General features: G+C 38.2%; 1 protein-coding gene and 1 long non-coding RNA gene across 6 annotated transcripts in view; one reads left to right on the forward strand and one right to left on the reverse strand.

Moving 5' to 3' along the window:
• The window catches only part of LOC146361647 (uncharacterized), a 33,300-nt gene extending 28,739 nt beyond the window's left edge, over positions 1-4,561 (reverse strand). For 2 of the 3 annotated variants that reach the window (XR_014799430.1, XR_014799432.1), the window contains exons 1-2: positions 4,313-4,561; positions 3,611-3,711 (exon numbers count right to left, since the gene is read on the reverse strand). This is a non-coding gene — a long non-coding RNA (uncharacterized LOC146361647). Of the gene's footprint in view, positions 1-3,610; positions 3,757-4,312 lie in introns of all 3 variants that reach the window. The other variant, XR_014799431.1, reaches the window with a different exon arrangement.
• ect2 (epithelial cell transforming 2) overlaps positions 1-15,817 on the forward strand; it is a 41,693-nt gene extending 25,876 nt beyond the window's left edge. For 2 of the 3 annotated variants that reach the window (XM_084921535.1, XM_084921536.1), the window contains 8 exons: positions 279-357; positions 897-1,016; positions 3,640-3,778; positions 4,534-4,688; positions 5,328-5,435; positions 6,895-7,029; positions 8,792-9,376; positions 14,370-15,817. In XM_084921535.1, the coding sequence (XP_084777661.1) occupies positions 279-357; positions 897-1,016; positions 3,640-3,778; positions 4,534-4,688; positions 5,328-5,435; positions 6,895-7,029; positions 8,792-8,977 (922 nt within the window). In that variant the 3' untranslated portion in view covers positions 8,978-9,376; positions 14,370-15,817. The remainder of the gene's footprint in view (positions 1-278; positions 358-896; positions 1,017-3,639; positions 3,779-4,533; positions 4,689-5,327; positions 5,436-6,894; positions 7,030-8,791; positions 9,377-14,369) is intronic. The other variant, XM_084921537.1, reaches the window with a different exon arrangement.
• Positions 15,818-17,624: the final 1,807 nt, after the last annotated feature.

A 17,624-nucleotide genomic window follows, 5' to 3' on the forward strand; every position in this document is an offset into this window, starting at 1 on the left:
TCAAGACGGAGGAATGATTTCATATATTGTATGACCTTTTTTTTCCCCCTAACTGGCTTAACTTTTTGTTGCAGTTGTTAGCAAATTGCCATGTTCTGTATTTGTGGTTATGATTGACTTTTATCAATAATTAAAACAGAAATAAATACTATCCTTGTAAAACTAAGACAGTTGATAAATTATGAAGCAATTTTGATTTTTTCCAGTGGCCCACTGAATGATTTTGATTTTTTTTTCTTCTTAAGCATTAATCACATTTTTTTGATGTCTCTCTTTAGCCACATTAATGAGGACAAAAGGAAAACTGAAGGCCAGAAGCAAATCTTTGATGTTGTTTATGAAGTTGATGGTTGTCCTGTAAGTTTGAAGATTGCTGCTGTTTACCTGTGTGTGATTGCTACACTCATTTTAGTGCAGATTGTGTACTAATTCATTTCTATCCAAAAATATTTTTAAAAATTGTGACAGTGAACGTCTGTCTTCTAGTTTTCCTCCAGAAGGCAGGCCCTAACCACTAAACAGACCAGGCAGACTATTTCAGTCATGTGGAGGGGAACAATAGTATTTGTACTTTTGCAGTTAAAATGTAGTTGCATTTTATAATGCATCCTAATGTTTTGGGAAGTGGGTTTGTAAGAGTAATAATAATTTAGCATTTTAAAGGGACTCGAGAAAAACCAAAAATAAACCACTGGCTAAATAACCTGTAAGTGCAAATGGGACTTTGACAGTTTGTCTTCGTCTGTGTCAGGCCTGTGATTGGCTGCCTGTCTAGGGCTACTGCCATCTAAACTATGAGCTAGTTGAGCTGTTGGACATCCCTGCCTCCCTCTTTAACATGTACTCATCATTTTTCTCTTCACCTTCTTGCTACTTATCGTGCTTTCTCTTTCCAGGCCAACCTGCTGTCCTCCCATCGTAGCCTCGTTTACCGAGTAGAAACCATTGCTCTGGGAGATCAGCCATGTGACCGTGGTGAAAATGTCACACTGTTCCTCTTCAATGACTGTCTTGAGGTGAAAATGCATCAACACACTATTAAAGTTTTGGTCATTCAAAGACCCAGATTCACACTTATTAACCCCTGAACCCACTGTCAGTGTAAAGGTTACCTTTATCACACCAGATCTGAAACCTAGGCTGTATTTAAATCTACCTTTGGGCTTAATTAAAAATGTATAAACATTTCTTCATATTTATATGTTGTTTGGTAAAGCTCTTTCGCAGCTAAATTAATAATTTCAGTTCAGGTTTATTTATATAGCACCAAATCACAATAACAGTTGCTTCAAGGCACTTTGCATTGTAAGGTAAAGATCCTACAATAGTACAAAGACAACTGACAAAACCCCTATGAGCAAGGGCTTCAGCAACACTGGGAAGGAAAATATAGGAATATATCGCCACCTGTTGCTTTGGCATGTTCCTAGCAGCGTTTTGCTTCATTTTTGCGTTTACGTGTGGACAGGATTATTTTTTTTTTAAATGAAAGCGGAAAATCTCCGTTTTCAAAAATACCCGTGTACATGTGGACAAGATGCAGACCATTACCATTTCTTTTGTCTGTTTTTTGGACTTATATGAATCTACTTGAGACAATAGGGTGACAGTGGAGTTTGAAATTGATACCGTAGGTGTTTCTACTAGGGGCAGCACTGGCAGCAGTCGGTATTTTTAATTGGGTAATTACTCCCTGTTAAAACACTTATTGTAAGTGTTGGTCTGCTATTGTGATTAAGAATAATCGAATGATATATTAATAGTAATCGGTGCAGAAGTTATGGTCTTTCAGCTGTAATGTGTGGTTTAAAGTTGTTACTAGGGCTGCCACAAACGATTATTTTGATAGTCGACTAGTTGGCGATTATTTTTGCGATTAGTCGACTAATCAGATCATGCATCCATTCAACGTAAAACGTACAGCTTATTGCACTAGCATGCATCTGCTCTTATATAACTATCATTAGCTTACAGCTTTAAGTGTTTCAGGTATGTGCTAACTAAAAATAAAGACAAGATGATAGTTTATTAAATTTTAATGAAATTTGCAGATTGTTTCGGTGGAGTTTAATAAACTGCTCCTTGCTATCTAAAATATAACAGGACACCGGAGTAGATTCTCACACTTCTGATAATCAGTTGTCTGCTTGACGTTTATTCAGCTGTGTAAAAACTATAACTTTAATCTCATCCAAACCGATTTACTCAGGAACAAATAAAACACTGAAAAAAGCCAAACAACATTTTTAAGTTATCTAAGTGACTTATATATCATGTTTAACCTGAGTAGCGAAAGACGGCGGTGGGTTTGAAAACGATTTGCCAGGAGTCCGCTGTTCTCACCGGCTCTAGTGAGCCTTGCCCCCGGCTAACTATCGAGCTGGTGGGTAACAGACGCCTCCGAAAACGTCGGAGCGCTTTTGAAAATATGTGGTGTCTTGATAAACTGAGCAGATATTTGAAGTTTACACAGCTACATTCTCGCCTGAAAATATGTAAAACGTTTATTTTGTGACCCAGAAAGAGTAATAAGAGTAATATTAAAACTAACTAGCTGCCGCCATTATTGGAAACTGAGCAGGGCCGCGCTATGAATTCTGGGACACAGTTTCTTCTTCTTTGGTGTTTAACGGCAGCAGGCATCCTTGTACATGCAGTGCTGCCATCTTCTGTTTCAGTCCGTTATTACACTCTTAAATCCTACTACTTATTCCTGCGTCTTTTGGGATCTTACAAAGCTTCAAACGATGCGTCGACTATTAAATTAGTCGTCGACGATTTTGATAGTCGACGTAATCGTGACTAGTCAACTAATCGTGGCAGCCCTAGTTGTTACGTAGTCATAGTATGATGTAGATTCTTTGTCACACAGGGGGCCAGCTAGATATACTTTTGCTGTTAGTGGTGTTTTCCATCTGTGACTTTAGTCTTGTCATATTCTTTTCAAAATTCTCCTAAAATATCCCTTGCACCCAAGATTGCTTATCTGGCCTTGTATATGTTGAGCTGTTGTGTTTCCCAACAAAAATGATCAAGATAAAAAGAAGCTAAAGGCTTCAGAGGTTTTGGGAGAGTCTCTCAGCGTGTCTCAGAATATGCTGTGCAAGTCTCTTGCCAAATCAGGAATGTGCAGTCTATCACTGCTGACACAAAGTGTGTATGTTAATTAGCAGTGGGTCAGCATGGGAACATGGCAGGCAATCATGAAAGAGACGAGGTTAGCGGCTGCGCTGATTCAGAAGTGTCAGTGACGCCTCCTAATGAGCCTGTCTGTGTGTGTTCAGCAGCTACACTGTGTGTGTTTTAATATATAGAATGGCCATTGTCATGGGTGGCCTCACTACTCTCTATCATCAGCAGCCATTGATTAACTCTTGACCTGGAATGTTGTGTTGTATTTTATCCTCTCCCACATCTCCCTCCTTTCTTCTCTGCCTCTTCTATCTTCCTTCTCATCTCCTAATTAACGTGACATTAATGAGTTGCATCGTTTACCTCTATGAAGGCATCATTGATTTATTGCCAAGCAATCGATAGTAGCTTCACCCACATACTTTAAAATGCACCCACACTCAAGGGATGTTACTTTGAAGTTGACTTTCACACTTACCTCCAAAGTTGGTGTCTGCATCTCTACAGATTGCAAGGAAGCGACACAAGGTGATCAATACGTTCAAGAGTCCGCTGGGACAGACGAGACCACCGCCCCCACTGAAACACATAGCATTAATGCCGCTGTCTCAGATTCGACGAGTGCTGGACTTGCAAGACACAGAAGGTAAAATTGGCAAAATACACAGTTGCATCTTAACATTTCATCTGCAAGTCATCTCAGTGTCAATATGATCAGTCGTAAGTGGAGCAGAAGATTAAATAATTTCATTTCTAAGTTGTATTTTTGAAAAATCCTATATCATGCTTGAATGCTTTTAAATGCATGTCTTTTGTGGTTGCCCCGTAAAATTTTAAAGAAATTGTCAGCTTCCAACTAACTGAAAATGTTAGTTATCTTTAATTAATTAATTAAATTTATTTTTTATTTTTCCCTCAAACAGTCCATCTGAATAATCACAGCTTCTGTTTGTTATTATAATCCCTTTTCTTCATTTGTTTTTAAAAGAGTACTTTGTAATTGCAGCTAAACAAGGACACCCTGGCTGTAGAAGTACAGAGCTAACTAACTTTAGAAGATATCCACTCAGTCTGTCTGACTTGGACGCTGAAGCCTCATTAGATGAACTTTTGAATATTCGTTTGCACAAGATGACTCTGGCTTCTGTAACCCATCACCCCCAGCAGTCTTAAGTGTTACCATCATTTCTTCCTGCTCATCTCTTCAACAGTTTCTTCTCCCATCTCCTCTTCCCACACACTCCCTTGATCTTCCTTTTTTCTTTCTTATATCTTTCTCTTCTCACCGCGTGATTTCTTTTTTCTTTTTTTAAACCCTCTTACTTTTGTCACTGTTAATTATCTTCCCTCTTGCACCATCACTGTCTGTCCTGGTCTCACTCTTTCAATTCCTCCCTTCAGAGTGTGTGAATGCATTCGCCTTGGTGGTTCGCCCTCCGACTGAACAGGAGAACTTGTTGTTCAGCTTCCAACTGGCGGGAGAGGAAACGGTTAAAAGCGCCTGGCTGCGAACACTTTGCCGCCATGTAGCCAACACCATCTGCAGGGCTGATGCGGTGAGAAGCAACACACTCATACATAAAGAGAAAGAAAGCAATGGAGGACATTTTTTGTTCGAATGTATTTGTTTCATACATTTGTATATGAGAAGACAGGGCATGTTTATGACATGTGGTTAGATGTAGGAATGCATAATGCATATCGTAGTTATTGTTCATGGAAACAAAAATGAGAAATTACATAAAAGATTAACAGTTATTTAGTGCTTGTGGGAAATGGTAGAAATCAGACTTCTCTGGTGTTGATTAAGCTCATGCATTGTTGAGCTCACTGGAAAATGTTCATTTGAGATGCTGCAGTTTGCAGAGTACTCAGCAGGGGGCGATGTTGGCATCTGTTCTGCCTAAACGGCACACAGCTGCATTCCTAATGCTTTTTTCACTGGGTCAGAGCTGCAATGTGAATACCAATGAGAGGACTTCAGCTTGTTAAAAAGCCCACTGCAGGGTAAGGGAGAGAAGGAAATAAAGACTGTGTTAATCCTCCTCCACATACCAGCCTACTAGTTCGACAACAGAGTAAAATGTATCCATCTGTACTGATTACTTGAATTGCACTCTTCAGGTCATGATTTACTATACTGAGTTTGGATCTTTTTTTTTTTTTTGTATTTTGTCGTCTTGTCTTGCAAACAGGAAGACCTTATTCAGTGTACAGACCCAGACTCACTGCAGGTCAGCACCAAGGATATGGACAGCACCTTGAGCAAAGCCTCCAGGGCCATCAAGAAAACCTCTAAAAAGGTAAAGGCCGAAGAAGTGGCTTTTAATAAGGAACCCTTCCAATATTGACCCCTAAATATTAATGATTTTAATATTTGGTGGAAGGCTCCAAAAATTGACTCAGCGGGAGGAAAGAGACGGGCAACATGAGTGTAAAACCTTAAATTCTTAGCAATTAATATTTATTTTTTTGGATGTTCTAAAGAGAAAAGTAGGTGTGATGGAAATAGAAAGGGCTAAGAAAAAGACAGCAGCACGATGCAAAAACTGTGCAACTCGTTTCCCTCTCTGATGTCACACCTGCTTTTGTGGAAGATTTTCTTCTGCTGGTGTCCTGCATGTTTGAACCTATAGCTCAGGGAGTTTTCTCTAGCTGCAAAGCTTCAGAAGCAGGTTGATCAGAAAGTGCCAGAAATGGTCCAATAAAAATCAAAAAACATACCTACTTCATCTCAATCACCTGTACTGTTGCTAATATGGCTGGTAGTAACCTGGAAGTCCCTTACACGTCTCCTTGCACTTCTGTAGTGTGTGCTGGATTTATTCCAGGGTGTCAAAATGGTCATTTTTCAACTTGATTTTCATTTTTCAGAAATGGATGAAAAGCTTGTTTTGGCCAAAATAAAAAAGTTAGTTTGAAACAGAAGCTTATGTCTGCAGTCATGTTTGATTGAACTGCAAAGTAATAGCAATGTGGATAGTGGAAGGCCTTCTAGAGTGATCTAAAAACAGTTGGTGTGCTGGGATCTGCCTGAATGTGTCTGAGTAGATGATCTTGAATGGGAGGTTGTCAGTTATTATTTTATCTGTTAGTCCAGGTTCTGTATACTAATTTATGTTAGTTTTGACACAGTATATGATAATGATTTAACAAACTGAACAAAATGTAAATCAAAGAACACCAAATTACCAGATGTTGACTAAATGCCTGCTCATCAGATGAGCAGTGGTTTTTGTTGTGGGCACTTCTTGTCATACGTGTTTTTGTAATTATTGAGGCCTTTGCCCTTTTTAAAAAAATGAAATGTGATAATTTAACAGACTGTACTTTGATAATGACAGCTTTTACATATTTGTACCCATGCTCTGCCTGGTACAGATGCTTCAGTGCCAGAAAAACTGCACGTAGGTTTTTTTCACTGTGTTTGGAAGAAATAAATCCCCTAGTAAATCCCCAGGTGGCTTCAGCAGTGATGGACACTAAGAGCAAATGCAAAATGAGTTACAGCTACAGATACTCAAAATGAAGTGGCTGAAAATAGAGCCTGTTGAATGCAAAAATATCATGCGGCGCCTATGACAAAGATGAAGAGCAGGTGTTCTAGAAGTGTTAGAGTTTTCATGGTGCAACAAGTGGACAAAAGTGGAGCCTTGTAGTGAGCTTTGTTTTTTTTTTCTTTTACCTTTACAAATATGACAGAGACCTGCCAACAAAACAGAAATTATTGATGTTTCCTATCTGTATGTGTGTGTGTACTAGGTGACAAGAGCGTTTTCTTTCACCAAGACCCCAAAGCGTGTGATCCAGAGGGCTTTCATGGCCAACAGTCCTTCAGATGAGAAAAGCCAGAGGCTGAGCTGTGAAAACCGCGTCGGCAGCAGCACCACGTTGGCTGTAAGTTCATTTATCTATATGGCATTATTAAGTCTGGTACTAGCTAACACAAGGTGTATTAATGATGTAGCCAAACTGAGATCATCTAATTTCTTGTATTATAATACTCACATTCACCGTCTGTATAACTCAGTTACTACATTTTGGTTTGTGTACGTGTGTGCTAAATGATCAAAGTGATGGATGCTAAGAGGTTATCTGTCTCTCTAACCATCTATCTGTCCACCTGTTCCTTATTGCTTTTCTGTTTTCTCCATCTCTCTCCCTTTGCTGAGAATCAGGTAATTGATCTCTCCATCAGACCCATCCAATTGGTGTCAGTTACTTTCATCTAACTTGATTAGAAAGCAGAAAAAGGGCTCGCGGTCTTAAATGTGCTGCGACTTTCTTCTCTTTGGCAAAGAAAAATAGTCCTATAATCTTGCTTATTTTCCTTTTTGTGCGCGTTTTAGTGGTTAATTTAATCATAATGTATTCTAAAACCCTTGAGTGTGTAGTATTGGTACAACATTATCACATTTTTACCTTTTTGATAAGTATCTCAGGTAACATGCGTCTTTCTAATGGTATATGCATGTAAATGCAGACTGCAGTATGGCAGAATAATCCATGGGTAAATGCTCAAAGCTTATCGAGTCAGATTAATGGCAGTATGCAGAGCTCCTCTTGTAAACAGCAAGTGAAAAAGATTTTAGAAACTAGTCAAAATATAACGTTTGCTGCTGGCTTATGAGGACTAGAGATTTATGTCATTATTATTATTATTATTTTTTTACTATTTTTTAATCAGATGGAGTTTCTTTCCTGTAACCCCATAAATTATTTTCAATAGTGGCTAAGAATAGAGTTTTTTGTGCGAGGTGTTGAATGTTATCTTTCTGACTGAACAAAAGAAAAAAACAAGAAAAGCTAGTATTTGCACATTGTGTAGTTAGAAGAGATTAGGATTTAGTGGCTTCTACCAGAAGTTGGCATTGCAGATTGCAGCTAAGTGAACAATTCCTCGCCTCAAGGTCCCAGTATACCTGCCCTGCTGGTTGCTTTGCACACCGCCAGTAATGCTATTGCACAGCCGCATGCTCACTGTTGTGCTGCAGTATTCCTCCTGAATAATGGGTGTCAGAGAAAACCTCTTCATCAGTGCTGATAAATGGAAGGAATCAAAACTGGAAGCAAAAGAATTGCTTAGGGGGGTTTGTGTGAGGTTTTGTCTTTTCCCCCCACAAAGTCTCATCTTTTCAAACTGTTGCAAGTTTGAAAAGGTGAATCTCTGAGCTTGTATGTCATATGTCAACCCATATGTCATTAAACTGGCAAGAAAACCGACACAAATGTATGGTAGCGCCACAGGTTATAGAAATTGAGAGGTGCTTGAGCGACAGATGGTGAATGTGGCATCAATTTGACGTCAGCTTTGTCGTACAGTGTCATTCACACTGTATGATGCAGCATGGCAGGTATAATGGGGCCCTTGCCTTTCCAGGCATATAGGAAAACTCATCTTTTCTGTAATGTAGAACCACTATGATACTACATGGTAGGATTTGCCTTCAGATGATTATACACTAATGAAAACATAATTATTTTCCATTTCTGCCAGTTCATCCACAAAGAAATCCTATAAACAGCCTTCAGTTACTGTACTGATCTGTGTTTCCTTGTGATGTTTTAGCTCGTCTGTTTTCTTGCCGTCTTCTTCCCCCCCCTTCATTAAATGTAAAACCCTGCTCCGTTTGTTTCTCCCTTTTGTTATGTACTTTAGATGCCTCGCGCTGCCTCAACATTCAGTTTGAATGATTCTACCAAAAGCAGTGCCGTGGTGCAGCGCTCTAACTCTCTGGACCACCCTCCAATCAGATTGAAGATCCCTGATCGTATGCGAACCCCCTGCACTCCCCCCAAAAATCCTGTCCCCAAAATTGCTTCTGAGTTGAGCCAAGACCCCTAGCTTAATGCTTGCTCTGTCACCAGAGAATCTAAGCCCATTTTTAATGATTCTTTATTTAATCAACCAGCACTAACTCATTCCAGCCTCCCTGTTTCCTGGGAGTCGTCCTGTTTAAATCCTCCCACCTCTGCTTCTACTTCAGCTGTCCAAAACTCCACACAGCTCAACTCTAAACATTCCCGATCCAAATCTCGACAACATTTGTCCAGACCACTGCCCTCTGTAGGATTCCAAGCAAGCTCCCCAGGTCCTCAACCTTTTAATGCCAAACGTGTAGGGTCTTTCCTGAGTCATGCAGAAATCCTCAAGTTCCCATGGATCCACAGAAGGCTGTCGTGACCAGTCCTCGCAAAGAGACTCTGCTTTAAATGATCGCTGAGCTTTGTCCTGGAGTTTGACGTGAGCAGACATTATTGTTGTCCACTTTCAGTCTCGGGTGCACCAGTTCATTTTCCATTTTAAACTAATCCTCATTAAACTGTCTTGGCACATTTGCCTTTTTAATATCAGAGTATCACTGGTGCATTTCTAGTCCCAAATCAACTCCTTAGAAGCTGAGACCCTGCAAAATGAAAAATACAAATAAAAGATTTGCTCCACAGCCCAAGTCGGATCGACACAAACGAGTTTCCATCAGTTTGCGTATAATGCTTCTCTCCACTGGAGATTGGTATAGGTGTAAAGGGTGGAGATTTTAAGGGTTGATTTGGAGTAATTTTTCTGAAGAATTTCTTAGATTACGGAGTGGTGGTGGTGGTGGTGGTGGATGGGAATATTCACCAGGTGGTGTACAGTGTACATGTTAGTAATGAGCAGGGGTCACGAAGAGCTGGGACTGTCATTCCAGATTGAAACCTCTTATTTTGGGGGAGAGATTTAGATGTGAAGTCTTGATTTCACAAACAGATTGTTTCATTTTGCATTGAGCCAACTCATGAATATTAAAAAGGAATGATTCAGTTACCGTTACAACTATAAGACAGGATGATTTGTCTCTTATCGATCTTTGTTTTGATCAAAGCCATTCTTTTTAGTGCCACTTGAAGAAAATATCAAGAATAAAAATCAAAATGTCAAAGTCTTTAGTTTTTGTATGCAGTGAGCTTTGTGTATTTGGGCTAGTTTACACACAAACAGCACACTAAAATTAAAATGTCAATGTATTCACAATGTCAGTGTGACTTTTTATGTGAGCTTTAATGTTTAGTGGCAGGTCAACTGTTATCTGTAATACATTTTAACCACATGTGATGCCTGAGTCACTAGGCACACAATGCCTCATATTAGCTGAAGCCATTTAAAGGAGCAGTGTGAAGGATTTTTGTGGCATTGAGGTTGCAGACACTCGTGGTGTTGCCCCTACCTGATGTCCCTTTTTTCTGGCACATATTCTACAGAACTCGATTAAAATGTACCGTTTCATCTCTGGTTTGTTTGTGCTTTGTTTTGGGGTTGTTGTTTTTTTTACATGGGCATTTTGCTCAGTCACAAATGGTCAGATGGGAAAGAATTGCAAATGAAGTGAGAATTGCACTGATGCAAAAGGAGAATTCCTTGATAATGATACCAGCTTTTTATAGAAAGTATTGTTTTGATTAGGTGCACTTACAAAAAAAACACCCATCGCATCTTAAATGCAGGCATCATGTAGATAATGATACATGTGTGGCAACATTCCTGCATAGGCAACCCAAAAGCAATGAGCAGGGTTTTTTCTTTTCCTTGAATCTGCCATCATTGTTTTGCTAGAGCTGAAATGAGAAACTATAGATACAACAATAGTAGCTGTTGTCGAGTGTATTCAAGAAGTGTCTCCTCTGGATCAAGAAGAAACAACTTTATCGACAAAGAAAGCAAAATGTAGACATATTTGTAGCTTAACAGAAAGCTTCAAATACTTAAGTTTTCACAGGGAAAACGGACTTATAGGCTTGAAATATTTTTTGAATTCATTGTTTTAGTTCTCACCATTATCATACTTCTTGTAGTGATCAAACTAAAACTTGAAGAAGTCTTGATTCTTGAAACTTCAAATGCCTTCACAGATTGGGGGAACAAAAAAGCTTCTGTATCACTGTTATGATGAAATCTGCTTAATTTATTCCAATAAGAGACACATCTATGCAAACTGTAATGTTTAGAGTAAAAATGCCTTTGTATGACACTGGTGCTATATCACTGTAACTAGGCATAAATCTGCTGATTTGCATTTTCACACAGGGTATTTGGAAAAACTGTGGCTCTGATGAAATGCTTATAAAGAGCACTTGCCATGTGTGTAAAAGCCAGGTGGAAAGCTGCTGAAGTGTGATTGCATTGGCAAAGGTTGCACATCTCAATTAGTTTGGTGCCAGGTTTGGACTGAAAGGCATAGAGACTTGAGTAACAATGTTTGTCTCTTTGCATTCAGTAATTAAAATGAGGCTGCACCACATAAACTAAACTTTGTACTTGGTGCATACACGTACGCACTGACTCACACTCCCAGTCTTAACTCTGAGTCAAGCTTGAGTATACAATGCCTTTAGAAAGTATTTTAAGTACGCCTTTGCAGGCGTTGTTTAAATTAAAATTGATTTAAAAGTTGTTAAATACCAGTGTTGATCACTAGTCTACATCCAGCAAAATGTATATGACTCTGTGAAAAGCAATGCATTTTGCAACAAAGAGAAATTGCTGTAAGAACAACAATTTTAGAAGCAACACACTCTGTTCGGTGCTTAAACACATTAAATAGAATATATGTGAAACGATGAGGAAAAATAAGATGATTCTCTAGTAAAATGTTTGAGAACTCCAGCACAGACAAGTCTACATCACCTGGCCTTATACCATCTATCAGTGATTACCTCTGTAAGAGATTCTACGAAGTACTTGCTTGGGATTCTGCATACTTAATGTGAATGATAAATTTAGGAATTTACAATATTGTTTTCAAACTGTTGCTGTGGATTAATGGGCAGAAATTATATCAACTTCATTATATCAGATTAAGAACTATGCATTCAAAAACTGAAAGAACCTGAATATTTTCTGAATGCAAAGATAACACAAGTAAACACAAAATGCAGTTTATAAATAAAGGTGTTTATTAAATATTTATTATATATTTATTAAATGGAAAAAAAAAAAATCCAAACCTGTATGGTTTTTTTAGCACTGTGGAGCAATTTTGGCTCACTCGTCTTTGCAGAATTGTTGGAGTTCTGCCACATTGGATGGTTTTTGAGCATGAACTGCCTTTTTAAGGTCATGTCACAGCATCTCAATCGGATTCGGGACAGGATTTTGACTAGGCCACTCCAAAGTCTTCAATTTGTTTTTCTTAAGCCATTCAGGGGTGGACTTGCTGGTGTTTTTCGGATCACTGACCTGCTGCAGGACCCAAGTGCGCTTTCAGCTTAAAGTCATGAACAGATGGTTGGATACTCTTGTTCTCGATGTTTTTGTAGACAGCAGATTTCATGGTTCTATTTACCACAGCAAGTCTTCAATGTCCAAACAACCCCAGACCATCAAACTACCACAGTCACCATATTTTATGGTTTGTATGATGTTCTGTGTCTGAAATGCTTGACCTCTTGGATGAGTCGTCATCCAAGAGGTCATGAGTGGTAAACCTGGGAAGGTCTCAGTTACTTTGTTAGTTTGTTCCTGAATCTCCTGGGATTGTGACATGATGTCTGGCTTTTGATGATCTTTTGGTCTACTCCACTTTGTCAGGCAGGTCTGATTTAAGTGATTTCTTGATTGACAACAGGTGTGGCAGTAATCAGGCGTTTGGGTGGCTAGAGAAGTTGAACTCAGCTTTCCAAAGACGTGATACACCACAGTCAACTTTTCACACAGGGCAGTGTAGGTTTGGATTTTTTTCCCCCCTTAATAATAAACACTTTCATTTAGAAACTGCATTTTGTGTTTACTTCTGTTACCTTTGTCTAATATTTGGATTGGTTTGATCTGAAACATTTAAGTGTGACAAACATACAAACTGTACATGTAAGCTGATTTAATTATCCAAATTGCATGATAATGCATTGCAATTTCTGCAATATTTTCAGTTTATTAGAGCTTATTGCTTTGTTTATGACAGCTTTCAGTGATTATGCAGTGATTTCATTGTACACTTGTTACAATGAGTGTAGAGTGATTGTAATCAGGAAAACAAATGCAAGCAGTCAGATAAAAAACAGATTATCTAAATTACCTTAGTGGGAGGTGAAACATTAAATTGCCATTTAATTGTGGGAAAGGTTAATGTCCAATTGATACAGATCTTCATTCATATTTATGAGTACCCAAATACAAAGTCTAATAATAAACATTTCAAACTGCCTTCTCAAAAAAAAAAAATCTTGGTACCTGCAAGAATTGATTTCTTCATATTTGAATAAAAACTAAGGTGATTACCACCTCTTGCAGAGCTAATAATCATACTGAAAGCACCGTGGAGGCTACTTGGGCAGTTGAAAAACCCAGTTACTAATAACTGCTTGCCCTTGCCTTTCTTGTCTTTTAGTTTGATTGGTTAGATTGTTGTTGTCAAGATCTTCAAAATTATTCAGGTGCTTCTGGTCTTGTGGTTAGACACTTCACTCCCATCCTCTTGGACTGCATCTGGGGATGGTCCTTGTTCTGCGCTGAAAATCAACTGCAGTTTGGAGATTCAAGGATTTCCTGAAGTCATAGATCAACAGACTCGAGGGCTATTTTATGTTTTTTATTTTCCTTTCTGTACTGTGGGATGTGTTTTTGAAACTGAAGGAGTCACCTCCTGCCTACGATTAGACTGGATTGCACTTGCTCACTGGCTTCACTTTTCAGGTCCTTTAACGCCTTTTGTGGTTTGTTTGTTTTTGTTTTTGTTTTTTTAAATGGACAGTAAGGGCAAGTGCAATATTTTGTCATCTTTCCCCCTCACCCCCAACAGCCAGTTCTGGCAGATGACTTGTCCCTCTTTGAGTCTAGTTCTGCCAAACACTCTTCCTTTCTGCTGTTGCCAACAGATTGGTTCTCTTTCTAATATTTTAGCATTTTCTTCATATAGAGCACCTTGAGGTGTCTGCTGTTAAGGTACTATATAAATATGGTTGACTGTGTACAAACACATAATAGGTAAAACTGCCATTCTCAAATTCCCTTGCCGAAACCTATTTTTCCAAGTTGCATGAAATACCTCCACCCATATTAGATTTTTCTTGTAGCAGATCCAGTTTCCTATATGATAACAAGCTCAGTTACAAACATAAATATAGAAAGTAGTGTTTCAAGAAACCTGAATCACTCTTTAACGGGGCTGTTGGGTATTAACATATAACTAACTATAAGTACTTTTTCTTCCATGTCTGTCATTTTCTGTTAAAAATTAAATAAATCTCTCTTCCATTTACAGGCACACCACTCACCCTCCATGGTCCATCTGCCTACCATGTTTGAGAGGAAGTATCACACATTCAGTCGTTCAACCACCCACCTCTTCTGAAATGCTTCTGTTTGAAGGCACCAGCAGGAGTCATTACTAGCCTTTTCCACCTCGTTTGCCTTGACTGACACTAACAGCAAGATTTGACCACATAGGTCGATTTGCATGAAGTTAAAGCTACCTGTAAAGTACGACAAACTTATATTTGTCCAAAGTGGTGCTTCAGGCTTACAGATTTAGCCTATCCAGAAGAAATGGCTTTAAGCCATCATAATGCACTGAATGTAGGGACTTACTGATATTTGCCAGTATCAGAACTGTCCTGCAGCTGTCTGTGGCTTCCTATCTGAAATATGAGCAGCAGTGGGGGCAAGCTGGTCATAATTTTTATGCTTTTTACCCAGCTAATATTAGTCATTTGCTGCAAACTTCCAGGACTTCCTTTCTTTTTCCAAACTCACAATGTTTGAATTAAGACTGCATCACTAGGGCCTAACTGGAACGGTACTGTGCCATATTTGTGTTTGATAGCCACTGCTTTGGTCAAGTTTGACTTAATTTAAAAAAAAAAAAAATGAAGGACAAATTTTTAGTTTTCTGTGTGTGTTTGTGTACTAGTTACATTTTCAGTGTTTCTGTTTCCCTATTCAGCTTCCTGATTTCTAAGCAACTGCTCAGTGCCGTTCGTGGTTATAAGCATAGACCAAGTTTCATCATGTTTGTATACATGTGGTTTAAATGGGAATTTAATCCCATCCACATTTGTTGCTAAATGCTATGGTAAAGTAAATTAACATTAATTTTGAAGTTAGGTTTTTTATTTAACAGGGGAAAATAGTTAATCTCTTGTGTCGACTTTTTTTTGCCCTTCAATGTTATAGTTTTGTTGTTTTGTTTTTTTTGTTTTTTTAAATTAACTCACTTTAACTGACATTTGTCATTGTTTTATTGTAGTGTTGTAGGTTTTCTTTCTCCGCATGTAATAATATTCTAATTAACTCACCTTGTTGATGTAAACTTAAGCTTCCAGCTTTTATAAAGCTTCTATTTTAATATTTGAGAGATTCAGTTCCACAGATCACAACCATATGTTTCTTCCCAGTACACTTGTACCTGTTTTAAAAGCCTTTTTACACAACATCTGTATCTGTGCGTATATTCGAGAAGTGATGCTGCCTTGGTGTACATATTTATTCTTAGTACTTTTTTTGTGTTTTGTTTTTTCCCTGAATTACATTATTTATGTTTGTTCTCTCGTATCTTTAAGGCTCTTCTCACCAAGCCTAATCATTTCTAGTTCTTTTATCTCAACATTAAATGCACTTAAAAATGTATGTTTTCATTTCATGAAAATGTAGGGGTTGGTGGCTAAATACGTTAAGTCATTTGTGTTAAAATAAATTCATTTATTTACTATATCCCTGAAAATGTTCATGTCTCTGAATAAACATGACAAAAGTTAAATGTAACGAATCTTAAACCTTTAAAGTCAAGTGTATCATATTTGAGCAGTGTTATTTTTTTTATTTTTATTTTTTTGTCCCACCAGTAAAAACAAAATAACATGATAATTAATAAACTGGTGAGAATATGTAGCAAATATGATGCAAATTAACCCATATGTAAATTAATATTTATGTGGTTTTTGTAATTCATCAGAAGGTTCAGTAAAAAAAATTTGGTAGTTATTTCATGGTTCAGGTTTTAAAGGGTCAAATTCTTGCCGTTTAAAAAAAAAAAAAAAAAAAAAAAAAAAGATCTAAGTCAAGCTACTACCAAATGAGTTTCTCAAATTCTCAAAATATTCACTTGAAGGCCTGTTTATCATTTGCATACTACTTTGAAAGAAGCTCATGAATGTTCCTCAGCACTCATCGATACTCATTTGATGTAGGAGTTGGTTTAGAAGTTTCTGGATCCCCCTAGACAAAAAGTGCCTTTCCCCTGTTTCCTTTCCCCCTTAAATCAGAGCTGCTGCTTTAAATTCATTTTTGAACCAACAGAATCAGTTGGTTCTTTGAAGAAAGTAAACCTAGTCCAGAAATACTGACAAATAGGGAAAACTGGATAACCAGCAGGTCTTTTGCTTAAGGTGAGATTTTTAAATGTGCACAATCTGGCAACAATGAGGCCAGTAAGCAGCACTACTTCAACACTGATCTCATATTGATCACTGATGACTAAATTCTACATGTAGGTTTTCCACTGCAAAAACTGGGAGCCTGCTTCACAGACCATAGCATAGCATTAGCTCTCTCCCCTTTACAAAAATGTGATTATGCCATTAGTATCCATTCTCCGTGGTACTCACTCTATTGTAAAGCTGTAATTGTGCATAATTACTTAATGAATTTCTTTAAAGTCGTCCCTTTATGTTAGCAGTTGTGATTTGCTGGCTGTTAATGTTCATGAAATCCAAAATGCAAAGCCAAAGAAGAAAAGGCTTTCTGAACTTTGACACAGCTTAAAAGTTCTAATTAAAAAGATGCTAAAATTCTCTCTGAGTTCATACTCCCAGGACACACTCAGACCTCAGCTGCATGTCCTCTTGCCCTTAGTTTAACTATAATCACATTAGCTACCGCAGACTTTCTCACACTGAGTGGAGGTGCGATTTGAATGGTGAACATTTAATTTTAGCCACAATAGTATTTCATGTCATGGCAGTGGGTTGAGAAGGGTGTTCCTGTTTAGTGCTCTTTACATGAAACCTCTTCAAAGTATTAGAGAATAATCTGTGTAGTCTGGATAAGTGTGATGTGCCAGTCTGCCAGCTAGCAACTGGAGGTGGTGTCATGCAGGCCGGAGGCAAGGCGAGGCGGGGGAATAGCCACAACCAAAAGGCACCTCTTCACAGAGTCATGGAGGACACTCACTCTTTTTATATTTGCCTTTACCTTCACTTCAAAGTAATTCTACCTGGCCATTTAGGGATGAAACAAAGAAAAAGAAAAAAAGGCATGCTAGAAGAAGTTGGTGGGGGGCTGCAGTTGGAGTTTTAAGGGTCTGCAGAGGCTAAGCTACCATCAGAGCAGATAAATACTATTCAGCTCAGTCTACCTAAATGCTGCAATTGGGAAAGAATTCTTCATGGAAATATTCCGTACTCTGCATGGATATGAGAGAAATACATTTCATTCTATAAACGGATTTCATAGTGGAGACACAACCAGAAAGAGAGAGCAGTTTGACATTGAAATTCCTCAGTGAAATGTGAAGGTGTGG

The sequence above is a fragment of the Perissodus microlepis genome, chromosome 23, assembly GCF_051167445.1.
Source record: "Perissodus microlepis isolate ML-2025 ecotype Zambia chromosome 23, ASM5116744v1, whole genome shotgun sequence".
In the NCBI taxonomy this organism is placed as follows: domain Eukaryota; kingdom Metazoa; phylum Chordata; class Actinopteri; order Cichliformes; family Cichlidae; genus Perissodus; species Perissodus microlepis.